General features: G+C 38.8%; 1 protein-coding gene across 1 annotated transcript; it reads right to left on the bottom strand.

Annotated features, from left to right (window-relative positions):
* Nucleotides 1–963: 963 nt before the first annotated feature.
* LOC128607376 (izumo sperm-egg fusion protein 1) lies at nt 964–14,950 on the bottom strand. The gene is made up of 10 exons (XM_053624148.1): nt 14,864–14,950; nt 8,944–9,240; nt 7,023–7,097; nt 5,853–5,936; nt 5,716–5,736; nt 5,465–5,554; nt 5,160–5,278; nt 4,490–4,643; nt 3,591–3,756; nt 964–2,161 (listed from the first exon to the last, which is right to left on the bottom strand). The coding sequence occupies exons 2-10, from the start codon at nt 9,227–9,229 to the stop codon at nt 2,086–2,088; spliced, it is 1,071 nt and encodes a 356-aa protein (XP_053480123.1). The 5' UTR covers nt 9,230–9,240; nt 14,864–14,950; the 3' UTR covers nt 964–2,085.
* Nucleotides 14,951–16,802: the final 1,852 nt, after the last annotated feature.

The following is a 16,802-nucleotide window of genomic DNA, read 5'->3' as shown; positions in this document are numbered from 1 at the left end:
CGGATGTCCGTAAACCGTGACCCTAACTCAGCAACAATCAGACCGAGTCAGATCTTAATCTGGCTCTGTAAATCGGCTGTGATAAAACAGGAAGTGCTACAGCCACAGTCTGGCGGTTATGTATGCTGATTTGCACACACACACACACAAAAAAAAAAAGCGGGTGTGGGGGGGAGTTCTGGGGAAAACCAAGCGATTTAGAGTTTGATCTGCAGCGGCTTTAAAGAGTGGACAATCCCCGGGATTAACCAGGGGCCTGGGAATCCTAATTCTAAAAAAAACCAAAAAAAACCTAAAGTACCAAATTTACCCTCCAGTTCCTGCTACTCACTCCCTGGCACGTGAATCCAAAAACATCAGCCAGTGTTTTTCACTTATTCTGATTAATGGTGTGAGGGGAAAACATTTTTTAATATTGTCTATGTATGTTAGAATAAATGCCACAAATATAAAATAGCCATGTGCTTCATGTGTTTTGGAACATGCTACAGGATGTTTACTTTTTAAAGATATGAGAAAGTGTATTTAAAGCAATTTCAAACCCGACGTGTTTGATGTGCCATGTTTTCTTTTTCAATCCACCTCCATATTTAACCGTGGGCATGAGGTACGTGTTCCATACGGCTACCTCTCTGTGTGCTCCAAAACCACCTCTGGTGTTTATTACCAAAAAGCTCTATTTTGGTTTCATATTTTGGGACCGTAGAACCCGATCCCATTTGAAGTTCCAGTAGTGTCTGGCACACTGAAGACGCTCGAGTTTGTTTTTGGATGAGAGTAGAGGCTTTTTTCTTGAAACCCTTCCAAACAGCTTGTGGTGATGTCGGTGACTTCAGATTGTAGTTTTGGAGACTTTCTGACCCCAAGACGCATCTAACATCTGCGATTCTCCAGCTGTGATCCTGGGAGATTTTTTATCCACTCGAACCGTCCTCTTCACAGTGCGTTGAGACGATATAGACACACGTCCAATTCCAGGTTGATTCATAATAATCTTAATTATTGCCCTGATGGTGGAAATGGGCATTTTCAATGCTTGTGCTAGTTTCTTATAGACACGCCCCATTTTGTGAAGCTCAACAACCTTTTGCCGCACATCACAGCGATATTCCTTTGTCGTACCTATTTACAGTATTTTTTGTATTTGATCTGGATTTGGTCTCATGTTTTTAGGTTGTATGAATTTGTTTGGTCCTGGTATGTAAAGCTCTTTGGCCAACTTGTGGTGTTTTTAAATGTGCTATAGAAATAAATGTGATCGATTGATTGATTGATCAAATTGTTTGATATCCACGAGTGCAGAGTATTTTTGTCATTTTTTTTTTTTAAACAAAAAGTTAAACAATAAAGACAAAGAAAAATAAATTTATCACAGCCTTCTTTGCTCATATTTACCAAGGGTGCCAATATTAATGGAGAGCACTTTATGTCATTCTCCAAATCTGATTGGTCAGAATGTGTTCATTCATTTTCCACAAAAGCTAAGGTTAATACTAAACAGATTAGAATGTGTTGCTATTTTTTTTTTTAAAAAGTAAACGTGTAACGTAATTGATTTTCTGTAAGGAGTCGTTTATGTAACGTTTATGGAAGGAGTCTCCAGTGTCAGCGCTTTTGTAACAGTCCACTGGGACATCTTCAGAAAAGATTATATTACGATGCTGCAAATTTTGTCTTCAACAACTTGGGCAAATAAAATAAAACAGAGAACATAGAACATAAACATAGAATAAAACACTTCATAGTGACTCTGTTTGGTGTTGGGCCGCATCACCGCCCTGTCGGTGCTTATTTTATTATAACAACACAAGCCTGAAGCGTTTTATTCTTTAGTTAAAACTTAAAAGTAAATATGACTTTCCTGCCATTTTACAAATATTTATTTCAGCATCAATATTGTTTGTATTGATCATAAAATAACAATGAAATATTTCAGGGATTTCAAATTTTGTTCTATATCTGTGCTATAAAATCTGCAGTGATAGAACGAAGGGAGGAAATTTTAATAAAAAGAATAAACGCTGAAAATCTTTACTGCTTGTGTCTTTTCTTGCCTTTTTCACATATTATGTAGAATCCTCTTCATTAGTCTCTTCTCCTCCATCTTGGGTTCTCTCCTCTTTCTTCCTCTTCGGCTTTCCTCTGCCGTCTCACCGCCATCCTGCCGGCGAGGCGTGAAAACAAACAGAGTGAACCAAAGTCATAATGAAACACGAATAAAGTCTGTTAAAATGCTGAAGGTCACACTCGTGTAAGAAATGCGAGCGTTAGATACGAGTCATTCGAGCTGTGAGAGAATTACCCCGAAATAGAAGCACGTATTAGAGCAGTGACAGAGTTATCACAGTGTGTGGCTGCTGCATCAACGTTGACTCACAGCTTACTCATCGTAGGTTGGAACCACAGTGGCGTGCTTTTCTAATGTGCAGGGTGCCATCTATCCATCCATCCATTCATATATCCATCCATCCATCCATTCATATATTCATCCATCCATCCATCCATTTAACTATTCATCCATCCATCCATTCATATATTCATCCATCCATCCATCCATCCATCCACTTAACTATTCATCCATCCATCCATCTATTCAACTATTCATCCATTCATATGCCCATCTATCCATCCATTCATCCATCCATATATCTATTCATATATTCATCCATTCATATATCTATCCATCCCTCCATCTATTCATCCATCCATCTATACATCCATTAATCCATCCATCCATCCATTCATCCATCCATTTAACTATTCATCCAGCCATCCAACTATTCGTCCATTCACATGTCCATCTATCCATCCATTCATCTATCCATCCATCTATTCATCCATCCATGTATCTATCCATTCATCCATCCATCTATATGTCCATTCATCCCTCCATCCATCTATTCATCCATCCAACTATTCATCTATTTATTCATCCATCCATCCATTCACTCATCTATTCATGCATCCATTCATCTATTCATCCATCTATACACCCATTCATCCACCCATCCATCTATCCATTCATCTATCTATCCACCCATCCATTCATCCATCCATCTATACATCCATTCATACCTCCATCCATCTATTCAGCCATCTATCCATCTATACATCCATTCATCCCTCCATCCATCTATCCATTCATCTAACTATCTATCCATCCATCCATCCATTCATCCCTCCATCCATCTATTCATCCATCCATCCATCACATGTCAGTGACCCGCTAATTGAGACTGCTGATTAATTTTCTCTAACAGCAGCTCTGACTGGCTGTAACTCAAATCACAGGTTAATATCAATGCACTCACTCTATCACATTATCGTTGCTATAGTAACAGCTAACTCCCAGGAATTTGTGAGAGATGCTCCAAATAACCTGCATAATCTATAAATAAAATGTTGTTACTTAGCAAAGACAAAACCTACAGTACAGTCGCTGATATGATGAGGTTTTCTGTAAGGAGACACTCATTTGACATTCATGGAAGGAGTCTCCAGTTTCAGCGCTTTGTAAGAGCGAGTAGGTTTTCCACCAAAGGAAAGTCTTCCCAGTGTGCCTTGTTTTCTTATACTCCTCTCAGACTTACCCGAGATGCATAACGACGGCCAGGCTGCCAAACAAGCTCAGGACTGTGAGAAAAGCGACAGCAATGATCAGAATGTCCTTGGGGGGCTGGACACGTCTCGCATCGACATCAGGGACGGAAGGAAGTGTAGGGATCTGTTTCGGCGGTGAAGTAGGCATGGGGATGACTGAGAGAGAGAGAGAGAGAGAGAGAGAGAGAGAAAGAGAGAGAGACAGAGACAAAAAAGAGACACAATTTTTTATACAGCACTAAATCTATCTGAATATTATCTATAGTTTTTAAAACTCTGTATCAAAAACGGAGTCCGAGTCCCTATCCCCAATGCATTATGGGACATTATGGGTTAGATGTTTTCCACTATGCTTCTGCGCATGACTATGAGAGGATAAAACCCACCAAGTAGCACACTATCTCCTGAAAATGGTGTGATTTCAGACAGTGTTAATAATCATTGACTCTTATTGACTTAAACCATATCAGTTTTTTTATGATTTTTTAAATTATTCTTAATCATTTTCTATTATTATTATTATTATTATTATTATTATTATTATTATATGTATAAGTAATTAATTAAATGACTTTGTTTACAGAGCCTTTCATTTAAAGAATTCAACTCAAAGTGCTTTAGAGAGAAAAAAAGGCAAAAAAAGAAGGAAAAAAAAATCATTCGAAACATAATTTAGAAACCATAAATAAATATGTCATTAAAATAAAATAATAAAGAGTAATTAGGCAACACATAGAAGAAAACAGAGTTTTAACATATCGTATAGCCTATCAGTAAAAATGATGGAATCTTGTTTAAACAATATCATTTGCTAAATTCAATTTTAATATTTCATAAGTGATTAAATAAATTCAGTTGTTATCAGGAACAGAAGTGCTGTGTCTCTCACCGGTGAGGATGAAGTGTGTGTGTGAGAGTGTAGTGCCGTGTTGATCCAGCAGGATGCAGCGATACACTCCCTGCTCGCTCACACTCAGCTGGTTCAGGACGATTTTGGAGTCCTTCGTCACCACCAGAACCTCAAACTCGTCCTCGGCTGAAAACTAACCACGTGTAAAACAGGAGCGAACGGGGACGTGAAGCGTTAGTGACGTGTGACGGGTTAAACAGACACAAAACACTTGGCTTTCTGGAAAAATCTGTAGGCATAAATATTTACATTCTTATTGTCCCAAGTTTTCGTGACAGAATTGTGCAAATGTTAATGACAAACCGTTTGTCATTTCTAACAATGTATAACAATTTGAATAATAATAATAATAATAATAATAATACACGGATAATCACAAATATCTCACTGTACTGATTCAATGGTAATACGTTTAAAACTCGAAAGGTTTGTTGTACAAAATTCGATCTGTTGTAAACAGTTATTTAACAAACCACTTTGGGGTAGTAACAATAACACAGCGTTGATTATTTTCCTATAAGAGCATGACCCCAGATGTTTTATTCCTTTCTTAACATCTGTACATGTCTTGGACCCACTTTTTGTGAGCCCAAATCCAAATTATTGAAAAGAATTAAATGTGTCAGAGTGTGTGTGTGTGTGTGTGTACATTTGTGGCTCCCCGTTTCCATGAGTATTGATACTTAGCATGGCCTACTACCAAACTGTGCCACGGGAGAAAACAATCCAACACCGTCTGCTCGCCTTCATGTGCCACCAACTTATGCTCTGAGAGGGAGAGAGAGAGAGAGAGAGAGAGAGAGAGAGAGAGAGAGAGAGAGAAGAGAGAGAGAGAGATAGAGTGAGAGACACAGGAAAATAAATAATTTTGTGCGTATGTATGTGTGTGGGTGTTTGTATGAGTGTGTGTGTGTGTGTGTGTGTGTGTGTGTGTGTGTGTGGAATGTTTGTCACCTCCGCAATCCTTAGGGGGTGTATCAGATTGACATATGTGCAGCCCATACTGGCAGGAAGAGCAGTTCATTACACTCTGAAAGAGTAAACCTGTCTCACACTCACACAAACACACACACACACGCACACACACGCACACACGCACACACACGCACATAAATACAGTTAATTACAAAATGAGAATGGTTCAAAACAAGTATCGGCATCTATTAAAGAGCTATAAGAGCTAGAGAGACTGAATTTGACCTTACCGCATTTATTTGGACACAGTCCTGAAAAGATAAAGGCAGAACCATTGGAACACACACACACACACACACACACACACACACACACACAGACAAAATTTCTTTTTTAGAATCACTAAATTCTTCTTTTCCCCTCGAACCTTCAGCAACGAAAACTTGTAGATGCTTCTTCAAGATACTCTTCCCTTTCTCCAGGATCCTTATCATATCCCACTGGATAGAACCTGCATACAGGCCCCGAGAAGGAACAAGGAAGTTTATACATTCAGGAATTTATTTAATCAGGAGGAAGAAATCAATTATTCACAGAAAAGTGGCTCCTTTAAAGGTGAGGCTAATAAGTTTAGAGAACTTAGCGAGGGAGCTCTTTAAAGGGGCAGTACGTGATTTAATGCGTGTGTACAGTACGTATCTTTATCAATACAGCACACTGAGAAAGGGTTTGTGGGTAAGCAGAGCTCATAGATGTACATCACATCTCCAAAATCTCTACTATGGATGCCTTAAAGGTGTGTCAGGTAAATGTTGATTGGTTAAGAAGGAAGGTGTATCCAGCAGAGTTGGGGTTGGAAATAAACCGAAGCAATACCAAAACAAAAGTAACATAGGAACGTAAACTGAGCACTGAGGATCATTTTCAAAGCATTTACGGTGCTGCTACACTTTTTTTTTTTCCCCCCCAGAAAAAAAACAAACCCTAGTCAGATCTGAAAAAATTGTGACTCATGTGACATGCACACTGTAACCATAGCAACCAGTCCTAGGTAAATTGCATACTGGTGAATGTCCCAAATACACACAAGTTGTTTTTAGTTCAATTGCAACTCCTCTCGTTATATTCCCTCACTAACGTCGAAGTTTGTACTGGCTCCAGGTTCGATGTTTCGTCACTCTCTTTTGATCTGGGTTCTGTTTTCAACTTTGCTTGTTGAACGTTCTGCTGCTGAGACAAAACCAATTCTGGAAAAAGTGAAAGAGACAGCTTCCTCTTGGTGTGAAAGCAGCCTTATACAACCATTTTCAAAGCAGGACCACGCAAATCTTTTAAGTAAAGTCTTCTTAATCGCATTCGGAACGACGCGTCTTCCTCTACTACGGTGAAACTGACGGCTTTCCTTTGTTATTTTTTTGTCCTCTCTAAATTCTGGCTTGACATGTATTGCCCCGAGTGAACGTTCACATTGCATGCACATCTGTGAACAAGCACTAGCACGTATTTGCAGATTTGCAGATGTGCAGACGCAGCACTTTAATGCGTACACACACACACACACAAACACACACACACACAGGACAGACAAGATCCTCACCGGTGCTCAACTCCTGCCAGTGTCTCCTGAACTCGCTCTCATACTCAGTTTGTGCTCGGTACAAAGTAGTCAGATCTGCAGAAAAGAAGGGAGACATGCTGTAAAATATTCACTCTTCAGCCTTTGATGTGAACTATCACCAAATTAATAGCCTAATGGCTTTGGGAGAGTAATGTACTAACTGAACACTCTGAGGTAATGAAGGTTATGTAGTAACTGAACTCTCTGAGGTAATGAAGGTTATGTAGTAACTGAACACTCTGAGGTAATGAAGGTTATGTAGTAACTGAACACTCTGAGGTAATGAAGGTTATGTACTAACTGAACACTCTGAGGTAATGAAGGTTATGTACTAACTGAACACTCTGAGGTAATGAAGGTTATGTAGTAACCGAACACTCTGAGGTAATGAAGGTTATGTAGTAACTGAACACTCTGAGGTAATGAAGGTTATGTAGTAACTGAACACTCTGAGGTAATGAAGGTTATGTAGTAACTGAACACTCTGAGGTAATGAAGGTTATGTAGTAACCGAACACTCTGAGGTAATGAAGGTTATGTAGTAACTGAACACTCTGAGGTAATGAAGGTTATGTAGTAACTGAACACTCTGAGGTAATGAAGGTTATGTAGTAACTGAACACTCTGAGGTAATGAAGGTTATGTAGTAACTGAACACTCTGAGGTAATGAAGGTTATGTACTAACTGAACACTCTGAGGTAATGAAGGTTATGTACTAACTGAACACTCTGAGGTAATGAAGGTTATGTAGTAACCGAACACTGTGAGGTAATGAAGGTTATGTAGTAACCAAAGACTCTGAGGTAATGAAGGTTATGTAGTAACTGAACACTCTGAGGTAATGAAGGTTATGTAGTAACTGAACACTCTGAGGTAATGAAGGTTATGTAGTAACTGAACACTCTGAGGTAATGAAGGTTATGTACTAACTGAACACTCTGAGGTAATGAAGGTTATGTAGTAACCGAAGACTCTGAGGTAATGAAGGTTATGTAGTAACCGAACACTCTGAGGTAATGAAGGTTATGTAGTAACTGAACACTCTGAGGTAATGAAGGTTATGTAGTAACTGAACACTCTGAGGTAATGAAGGTTACAGAGCTAAGTGAGCTGAGTTAACAAACAGTTCATTCAAATGGTACTTGTGAATTTCTGATTATAAAATGGGAAGCCAAACACACAACACCATCACTATTAATGTCCTGAGAACACTAACTGGCAAAAACTGCATGTCAGTAACTAGCATGTTTACATATAAACGATGCAAAGGCATACAGACGAGGAAATGAGACAAAACTACCTGGAAAAATATTTACCTCAGACGTGTTGGTAAATTACTCAGAAAGGAAACTGAAATTACACAATAATCACACAGCATGAGTCGCAAACCACCTACCAATCCCCATGTTCACACATTCTCACATTATGTAAAATCATAACTTGTTAAATTGGAGCTTCTAGCAGAATCTACTGGTAAACATAAACAGAAAAAGCCGCAACAAAAACAACAACAAAAACAAGCAGGCGGAGTTAACTAAAGCTAAGCTAAGCTGACAAAGTCTATATAAATAGTCTATAAAATCATCTGAAACAGCCGGGTTTCTTGTGCACTGGATTTTACAGCTGAGACTGTGTTTCGTTCTTTTTTTGTCACTTGTTGCTGATTGTGTTGAGATTATTTCTATTGGCGCCGTATAGCTAGCTAAAAGATAGAGAAAGATCGGATCTCTGTGACGTGTGCTTGCTAAAAAAAACAACAAATGTTATGTCTTACTATATTTAGCTATATCCTGCCAAATTCTGCATATTTCTATGTTTACATCTGAAATGATAGAAATAGAGGCTTAATTATTGAAAAGAGGTACATGTATATGTATATATATATGAAACCATACACACCGATGACCCCGGAGAGCTGTGTGCTGGTGTCCTGGTAGGTGATGTAGGCATGATCGATGATTTTCGTCAGATCCATCTGCTCTTGTACAGTCACTTCGTGCTTTGAAGCCATGAAGTCCTCGTGCATGTGGCGGACGGCGAGGTCACACTGCAGGCACAACCTCACACTGGGGATCACACACACCAGGACGAGCCAACAGACAGAAAAACGCCCGAGACCCGTTTGGAGCTTTTTCGTGATGTCACAACGTTTCATCAGTGATGACGATGATGACGTGTGTGTCATTGCTGTTGCTCCTTGAATGTAGCATAAAATAGACTGGTAAAAATTATACAACAATGTGAATAATAGACTGTGATGATGAACATTTGATCTGGGCGTGTTTTAATATTTTCTTCAAATGCGTTGTGTGCAAGAAAAGGTTACGGCATATTCTAGTCAGAGAATACGCTGTTCTGCACTGCAGCACAATCTAGGTCATCTGTAGGATAACTACAGAAAAATCCTCATTCTTAAATCGTATTTTTATCTGTTTAGTAACCACGGAAACGAGACAAAACATTTGGAAGTATCGACATTTTCCTCACATATCTTGGTAGATTACTATCAAAACCTTACCTTGTACAACTAAATTTACAAAATACCACTACACTTAGCATTGACTGCTAACTGAAATTGATTCGTTCTGCCATTTTAAGAAATTAAACTTCACAACTCGTGAATTCTGAACTGAAAACTTTATATACTCATAAATAACCATTTTGAATGTAATCCTTAATGATTTACTTTCCCAAAAAAAGTCCCCAAACTGTTAGGTAGGTTTATTAGTCAGTGCTTTATTTAGCTATTAGTCACACTGTTAGTTAAGTCTCTATTTATTCACAGTTCTGATGTGTAAGTTTACTCGATCTAGTGGTGGGGTTTAATGAGCTTGGTAGCCATATTTGAGCCAAAGAGGGGATTTTAGCTGCTTCCCCCTCAATCGCTCAGAGCAACATCAGCATGCTGCGAGCCCACTCAGTGGTTAACCAGAAGTTTTAAACGTGCCCACCATGCGCCCTACACACACTGACGTAAGAACCCAGGTCATATTGTGCAATGAGAAAAGGAAACTCTCTCTCTCTCTCTCTCTCTCTATCTCTCTCTATTTAAGATTCATGCTGAGTTCATTCATAGATCATAATTTGTTAATGATATATATAATGATAGATATAATGATATAATGATATATGCTAATAATGCTAATTGCTTTAACTAATTAGGACTACTCCATCAGAAGTTACCATTATGGAAATTGCCCTAATTAAAACTATTAATTGTTGTTTTGTTGTATTGATTCCCTTGACGTGTTCTTCATTACTGTGTAACGGTGATGAAAATCAAATTTTCCTCATCCATTAGGATTTAACTTTTAATGATATTCTTTAGTTCTATTCCCTAATGGTTCCCGTTCAAATATGTCCTTACAAGACGGTTTCAAATGGTTTTGTTGGCCTGAGAGTTTCTTACAATCTTCCATCTGTAAGATGTACAGTGTGCTGTTCAATAATAATAATAAAAAGAAAAGAATTTGAAGTCGTGGGCAAACTGCTGTGGTGTACGAGGAATGAAATAGTTCAGGATGTGCTGTTATAGGAACTTTGCAGTGGTAGAGGTAACTCTACTTTGCACCAGGCCACATCACACCACCCTGTCCTGGCTTATTTTCCTATAACAGCACACCCCCATGTGTCGCACTGCCTACTTATCAACCTCTATGGGAAGCACAACCAATACAAACCATTACACAACCACCAGGAACTAAAACAACATCATTTCATTGGAACATTTTTGCGCGTGGTACTGGAGCACACTGTTCAGATAACCTGTACTTGATCTGCAGGCTAAACAGTGCAATCCCATACCCACCTCAAAGGTGGTCAAAGTGTCATCGTGTTCACGTTTGAACTCAATTCAAGCAGCAAGAAATTTTCTATATTATTTCTCCAAAAAGAAGCTTGTGGCTTTTTGACGAAGCTACGCGCAGTATCATGATTAATAATTATTTTACTTTAGATTTTTTGGTCCATATTACTTACTTCAGTCGCCTGACATGATTTCATAACTCAGGTTCTGAAAGAGCTCGCACTGTGCTCTCTGGGGGAGCAGACTGAATAAACGTGATTTCAAGTCATGACGCAAGCTGTGTGCGAGTCCGTCACTGTGAAAACCACAGAAAGTCTCCGAATTGTACTGTTGTGTAAAACTGCTTAGCAGCCAATTAAAAAGGAGATGTGACAACCAAGCAAATATAAGACATATCGCTCCAATAGCTGCTTATAACCGTGCCCCACCTAAAATCATAAAGGTAAGACCATAAACTTGGTTATTTGTAGTGCTTCAGAGTGGGTGTAGGGCACTTAGTCACTGTCTGGTGGTGTGATCTCAGTTATCAAATGATTCATGTTTAGTAATGGTGGATCCGGAGCCTATCCCAGAAACACTGGCTGTGAGGCTCTGGATGGGATGCCAGGCCATTGCAAAGCACTTGAGGTGGGAGGAAAACCGCATGCAGACACACTGGCAGTAACCCAAACTCAGAACTATGACAGTCTACACGCAGTGGTCACCAACCCTGTTCCTGGAGATCTATCTTCCTGAAGACTTTAGCTCCAAGCATAATCCTGACCACCTGACCATCTAATCGTTAGCTTAAGAAGTTTGGGATCGACTAAAACAGGTGTGTTCGATTTTGGTTGGAGATGAAACCTGCAGGAAGGTAGATCTCAAGGAAGAGGCTTGGTGACCATTAGTCTACAGCGTACATCCAACTTTTAAAATAACTGCCTAAGAGACGATAGAACATCCCGTAACAACTCACCTGGGTGTTTTTAAATGCGATTTCAGATATTCACCCAGGACCCAAACTAGCACTAGCGTACTGTGAGAGTACACTTTAATTTAAGGTTTGAGTAAACGTATTGAGGGGGAAGCATGGGCGGAGCTAAGCAGAGTGGTGGGCGCAGGGGTGGTCAGTGCCACCCTAGCATGAACTTACAAGGAAAATACTCCCTGGAAACAAACATTTTTACTTATTTGTGCTTTAAAGATATTAATTATACCACTGGATTTCTTCAGTACTTTATTAGCTACCATTACCTAATGATATTAAATTTGTAACACTAGTGTATTTCCTAAGATGTAGCCTACTGTAGCGTTATGTTCGCTATGACTCCTTTGTAGACTGCTTGACCACAAACAAATGTTGGTTAGGCGGGTGCCTTTCATGTCCGATAGCGATCCTACTTAGTCAGTACACAGACAGGGCGCCCATTTTAGGTCATTTTCTGCATTTATATATGTGTGAATTAGTATTTTACCCCACCCTAGATCACTACCCCAATAAGTCACCGGACCATCATCATGGCCATCCTGGTTTGAAAGGTCTGGGTCTTCCCTTGGTGGGAAGGAAGGAAGGGAAATTCAAACTACAGCAACTCCTCCCACTCCTAGAGTAGGTTTATGAATTGAACGCTACATCTTGCTCACACTACTCACACCAAAGTAATGCTTCTTACTAGTACTCATTAAAAAGTGTTTTTTTTTTATTTTTTAAAATGAATAGATTCCACTATTGTAGATGTTAACTAGCTCAGTGGTTTTCAAAGTAGGGGCCACCAGGGGGCCCCGGGGGGCCTCAACAATTTGGTGTGCCCATCCCTTCCACTAGTATGTTTTCTCTTTCTCAGACAACCACACACATACATAATCAATTCCTAACGTAATGTAATGTAAATATGTAAGATGTAATTATTAATAAAAAAGGGGGATATATTCAGAAGTCTGTATTTTTTATGTATTTTAAAGACATCTTGCAAAAGGGGGGCCTCAGTCAAATGTTAATGCCATTTGGGGGGGGGGGGGGGGGCTTGCCTTGGGAAAGTTTGGGAACCCCTGAACTAACTAATAGCCTTCTATCTAAGCAAAATATGAGGTAAATATTGAGGTCAGCCTGGACGAGGGTACTGGGACACCTACTGTAGACATAGATGTGCACTTCTAGGTTATACATTGCAGATAACGTAGCTCTTTTTCTATGTGTTCGAGCATTTAGCATTTGCTAGAGTCGTATCCTTGAGTATTTTTGGGGGGTCAGTACTATAAAAAGAGTCAAGAAAGTCTTGAAATGTAGCGTAAGAGAGAGCGAGTGTTTGTGTGTGGCATGCTTTGTTTGAGTTTCTGGACAGGAGGGAGAGCGAGAGGGGTGTTTATTTAATCAGGGTATATGGTGTGTGTGTGTGTGTGTGTGTGTGTGTGTGTGTGTGTGTGTGTGTGTAACGGCACAGGAACAGTTCAGCTAAACAAAAACATGAATCTTTGTGCTTGAACATAATGCATTTTGTCAGCTGAGAATATTAAAAGTCACAGACAAAAATCACACACCATAAAAGAATTCTTTGGGCGTGTGTTGAGATCGGTGGTCATGTGACGTGCTCACCGGTGGCCGATTTGGTGCCATTATGACCTAAGACAGCCGACGAGAAAGTTCTGTCCGTGTCAAGAGGACATCTTACAAGATGTCTACAAACAGCTACAAACACGCTAGTGGCGATGGCGAAACAAAACATGCTAATAAACAGCGAAAATATCCTTATTATCTCAAGCTCACTTTGAAAAATGTTTACGTTGGAACTGCTGTATATTGATCTCAGGTGAGAGCACAGAATAATAATACAGAAATTATAACTGCACTTTCATTTGCATGGCTGTGTATACACTGCTGAAAAAAACAAAACAGAAAAACATTAGTAACCCTCATGTAATGGTTTTAATGGAAACTGTAATGGGGTCTCTACTGGTAATTTGTTGCATTCTATAGGGGTCATGTTATGTCTAGTGGATACCATTAAGGACCCATGTCCTTAATACGTCCTACTATGTAATGGAAACCATTTGGAAATGGTTTTAATAGTTAACAACTGATGGTTTGTAATGGTATCTGTAGTGGAAACCATTAGAATTCCTGTGATGGTTTCTACAGTTTGTTTTCGGCAGGGTATTTATATATCCGTATGTTGATCATCGAGGAAGAGAAGCTGTTTGTTTATGCATCAAACGTCGTAAATAAAACTCAGAAAAACAAAGAATGTCAGTGTTCAGCAGAACGTAGTTATTTTCTTTAATCGCAGGTCTATGGTTAGAGGATCTTAATGATCTTAATAATCTGTCATGTAGAACACGTTACTGTTATAGAAAGTCGTGTGAGATTTTACCGTCTCACCCAGAGAGACAAGCCGGGGGTGTAAACGGGACCTCCAACCTTCATCAGCTCATCTGCTGCTATTTATCCTAATTCGAATTAAGAGGATTCTCAGGGACAGAAAATGCCAGTCATTTACAGGTCGCTGATTATGCAGTGAAACTATTAAATGGCGTTTGCTGAAGTCAAAGCATCATTAAAGTCAAACAGCCAATGATAAGGCACGATAGTGGCTCAGTACGGAATGGGAAATATAAAATGGAGGGATCTGAGATTGAATGGGATGATAACGTACAGTTGATAGATGATAACGTGTCTTGTATAAGCCTTCACCCCACAGACGATTACGTGCCTTGTGAAAGTATTCGCCCCCCTGAACTTTTCCACCTTTGTCATTTTACAACCTGAAACTGAAATGAACGTATATGTCATGAATTTACACAAAGTAGTTCATAATACTGAAGTGCGGTTAAATCAATATAGTTTGCAAAATTATTTACAAATAGAAAAAAACTCTGTGAAATCCCTAAATTATTATTATTATTATTGTTGTTGTTAATGATGATGATGTTGTTGTTATTATTTAAAAATGAGATTATGGCACACTTTATGTACTTCTGTATGGGAAAGAAAGCTGAACGGTTGTTGTTGTTTACTTTCTGAATATTTTGTTTACTCACCCTAACATCGAAAATCGTCTGAAAATCTTTAGAAATATAATTAACCCGAACTAAAAAAAATATATAAATAGTGCTTGTATGTGAGAGAGATGGACGTCGTTACCACAGCAACGAGAAGCAACGAGAAGCGCACGAGCCCGCGAGTCCTGTCGGTAGCTAGCCTAGCGTAACATCCTGTGAGAAGTTATTCGCGATTTCTCATTGGCCCAAAAGTGATCACGTCACCAACGCCGCCATGTCGGATAGGGCAACTTTCCTAGTTTAATCTTGCGCCAAAAGCTAAGCAGGTCAACGGCGCCGCCATCTTGAATAGGACAACTTTTCAAGTTGAGCTCATTGACTTGAATTCAATTAACCGCGCGAACTGTGATTTTATCCAGGAATATCACTATGCTCAAGACAAGAAAAAACAAAGATGTATTTATTTTGTGTATTTTTTTTTTTACATTTAAGTTTGTTTATTCGAGTTTATTTGTTTGTTTGTTGATTTTTATTCATTCATCTTCAGTAACCGCTTCATTCTGGTCAGACTTATGGTCGATCCAGAGCCCCTTCCAGGTGGGAGTACACCAGAGCAACATTGTTTTGATGATCCTTTTCAACAATTAGGCTCAATCAGAATATTAACATTACAGCGATATTTACTTTTGCATCACCCGTGACAAGGAGATGATTATGACTGAAGCAGTTGCATGGAAATCGGTTGAACATTGAGCAAATTACAGGCAATTTGAACAGGCAATACAAAGAATCAATCTGCACACAAGTATTGGTGTTTCTTTCCACCATACTGTATAAGCACAAGGTTAAAATAGCTGGTTTAATGCCTGTAGTTTACATAACAAAAAATATATGAAAACATATTATTGTATTCTTGTTTTTCTTATGTTGCCCAATCAGTGGTGTTCTGTAAGTCCAGTAGTTAAGTTGATATTGCTTATCATAAAATTCATATAGCGGTTCTACGCTGGTGAATTCCTTTTCTCTGAACACAATGTTCACCAAAAGAATTTCAGTTATTAGAGCAATGTTTATCTTTCTTGATGGTGATAAAATGAAACAAAGCCTTGGATTATTTAAGCATAGCCATGAAGTAACACCTCCGTTGTCGGGCTGAGACTAATCAGCCTTTCTGACCCAATACTTCAGCTTTTCAGTCTGGTACTCTGAAATACTACAAAATGACACTGACGTAGTCGTCTCGGACATGTTAAAACAATGCTGATAGGAGATAGCTGTGTATGTTGTTGCAGATACAAAATGTAAAATATGTATCACTTCACATGGTACACTTTAATTATACACAGGAACAGGAAAAATGAAATAGTTATACAATTAATGTTACGACGTGTTGTTATAGACAATGAAGCCACACGGAATCGTGTAAAGGTAAAAAACTAAAACTAAATTTCTGCCTGGTTTTCTTTAAACAGTATTCTCATTTCAGCTTCACAATGATGCTGCATCGATATACATTATATAATTATGTCTTCCTTGAAAAAGTTGTAAGATACAGTAAAGTATCTTTACTTTCACAGCTTTCATTTGAAATATTTTATACTCAAGGGCTAAATATTAAACTACATCCACTCCGAGAAAAGAGGGTTTTTTTTTTTAAAGCGTTCTTCGTTTTGTCCCTTGTTCTTTGTATTTGTGTTTTCAGTTGTAGAAGATTTTCAAAATCCAAAGTTTTTCTCTTTGCTGTGTGTAGTAACCCTAACACCCCAGGGAGAGAGAGAGAGAGAGAGAGAGAGAGAGAGAGAGAGAGAGAGAGAGGCTGTTGAGGGAATGACTGTTTATAGCTGCTATAACGTAAGTGATAACTTGTTTCTAGGACGTTCCACAACATTAAATATAACTACAAATGGGTACAAAATACAATGTGTTCAATGTTGTCTTAAAACACACTCTCTAAGGTGAAAAACAGAAATAAATGCTT

This window comes from Ictalurus furcatus, chromosome 5 (genome assembly GCF_023375685.1).
Source record: "Ictalurus furcatus strain D&B chromosome 5, Billie_1.0, whole genome shotgun sequence".
Classification (NCBI taxonomy): Eukaryota; Metazoa; Chordata; class Actinopteri; order Siluriformes; family Ictaluridae; genus Ictalurus; species Ictalurus furcatus.
This window is presented reverse-complemented; position numbering and strand designations above follow the sequence as displayed.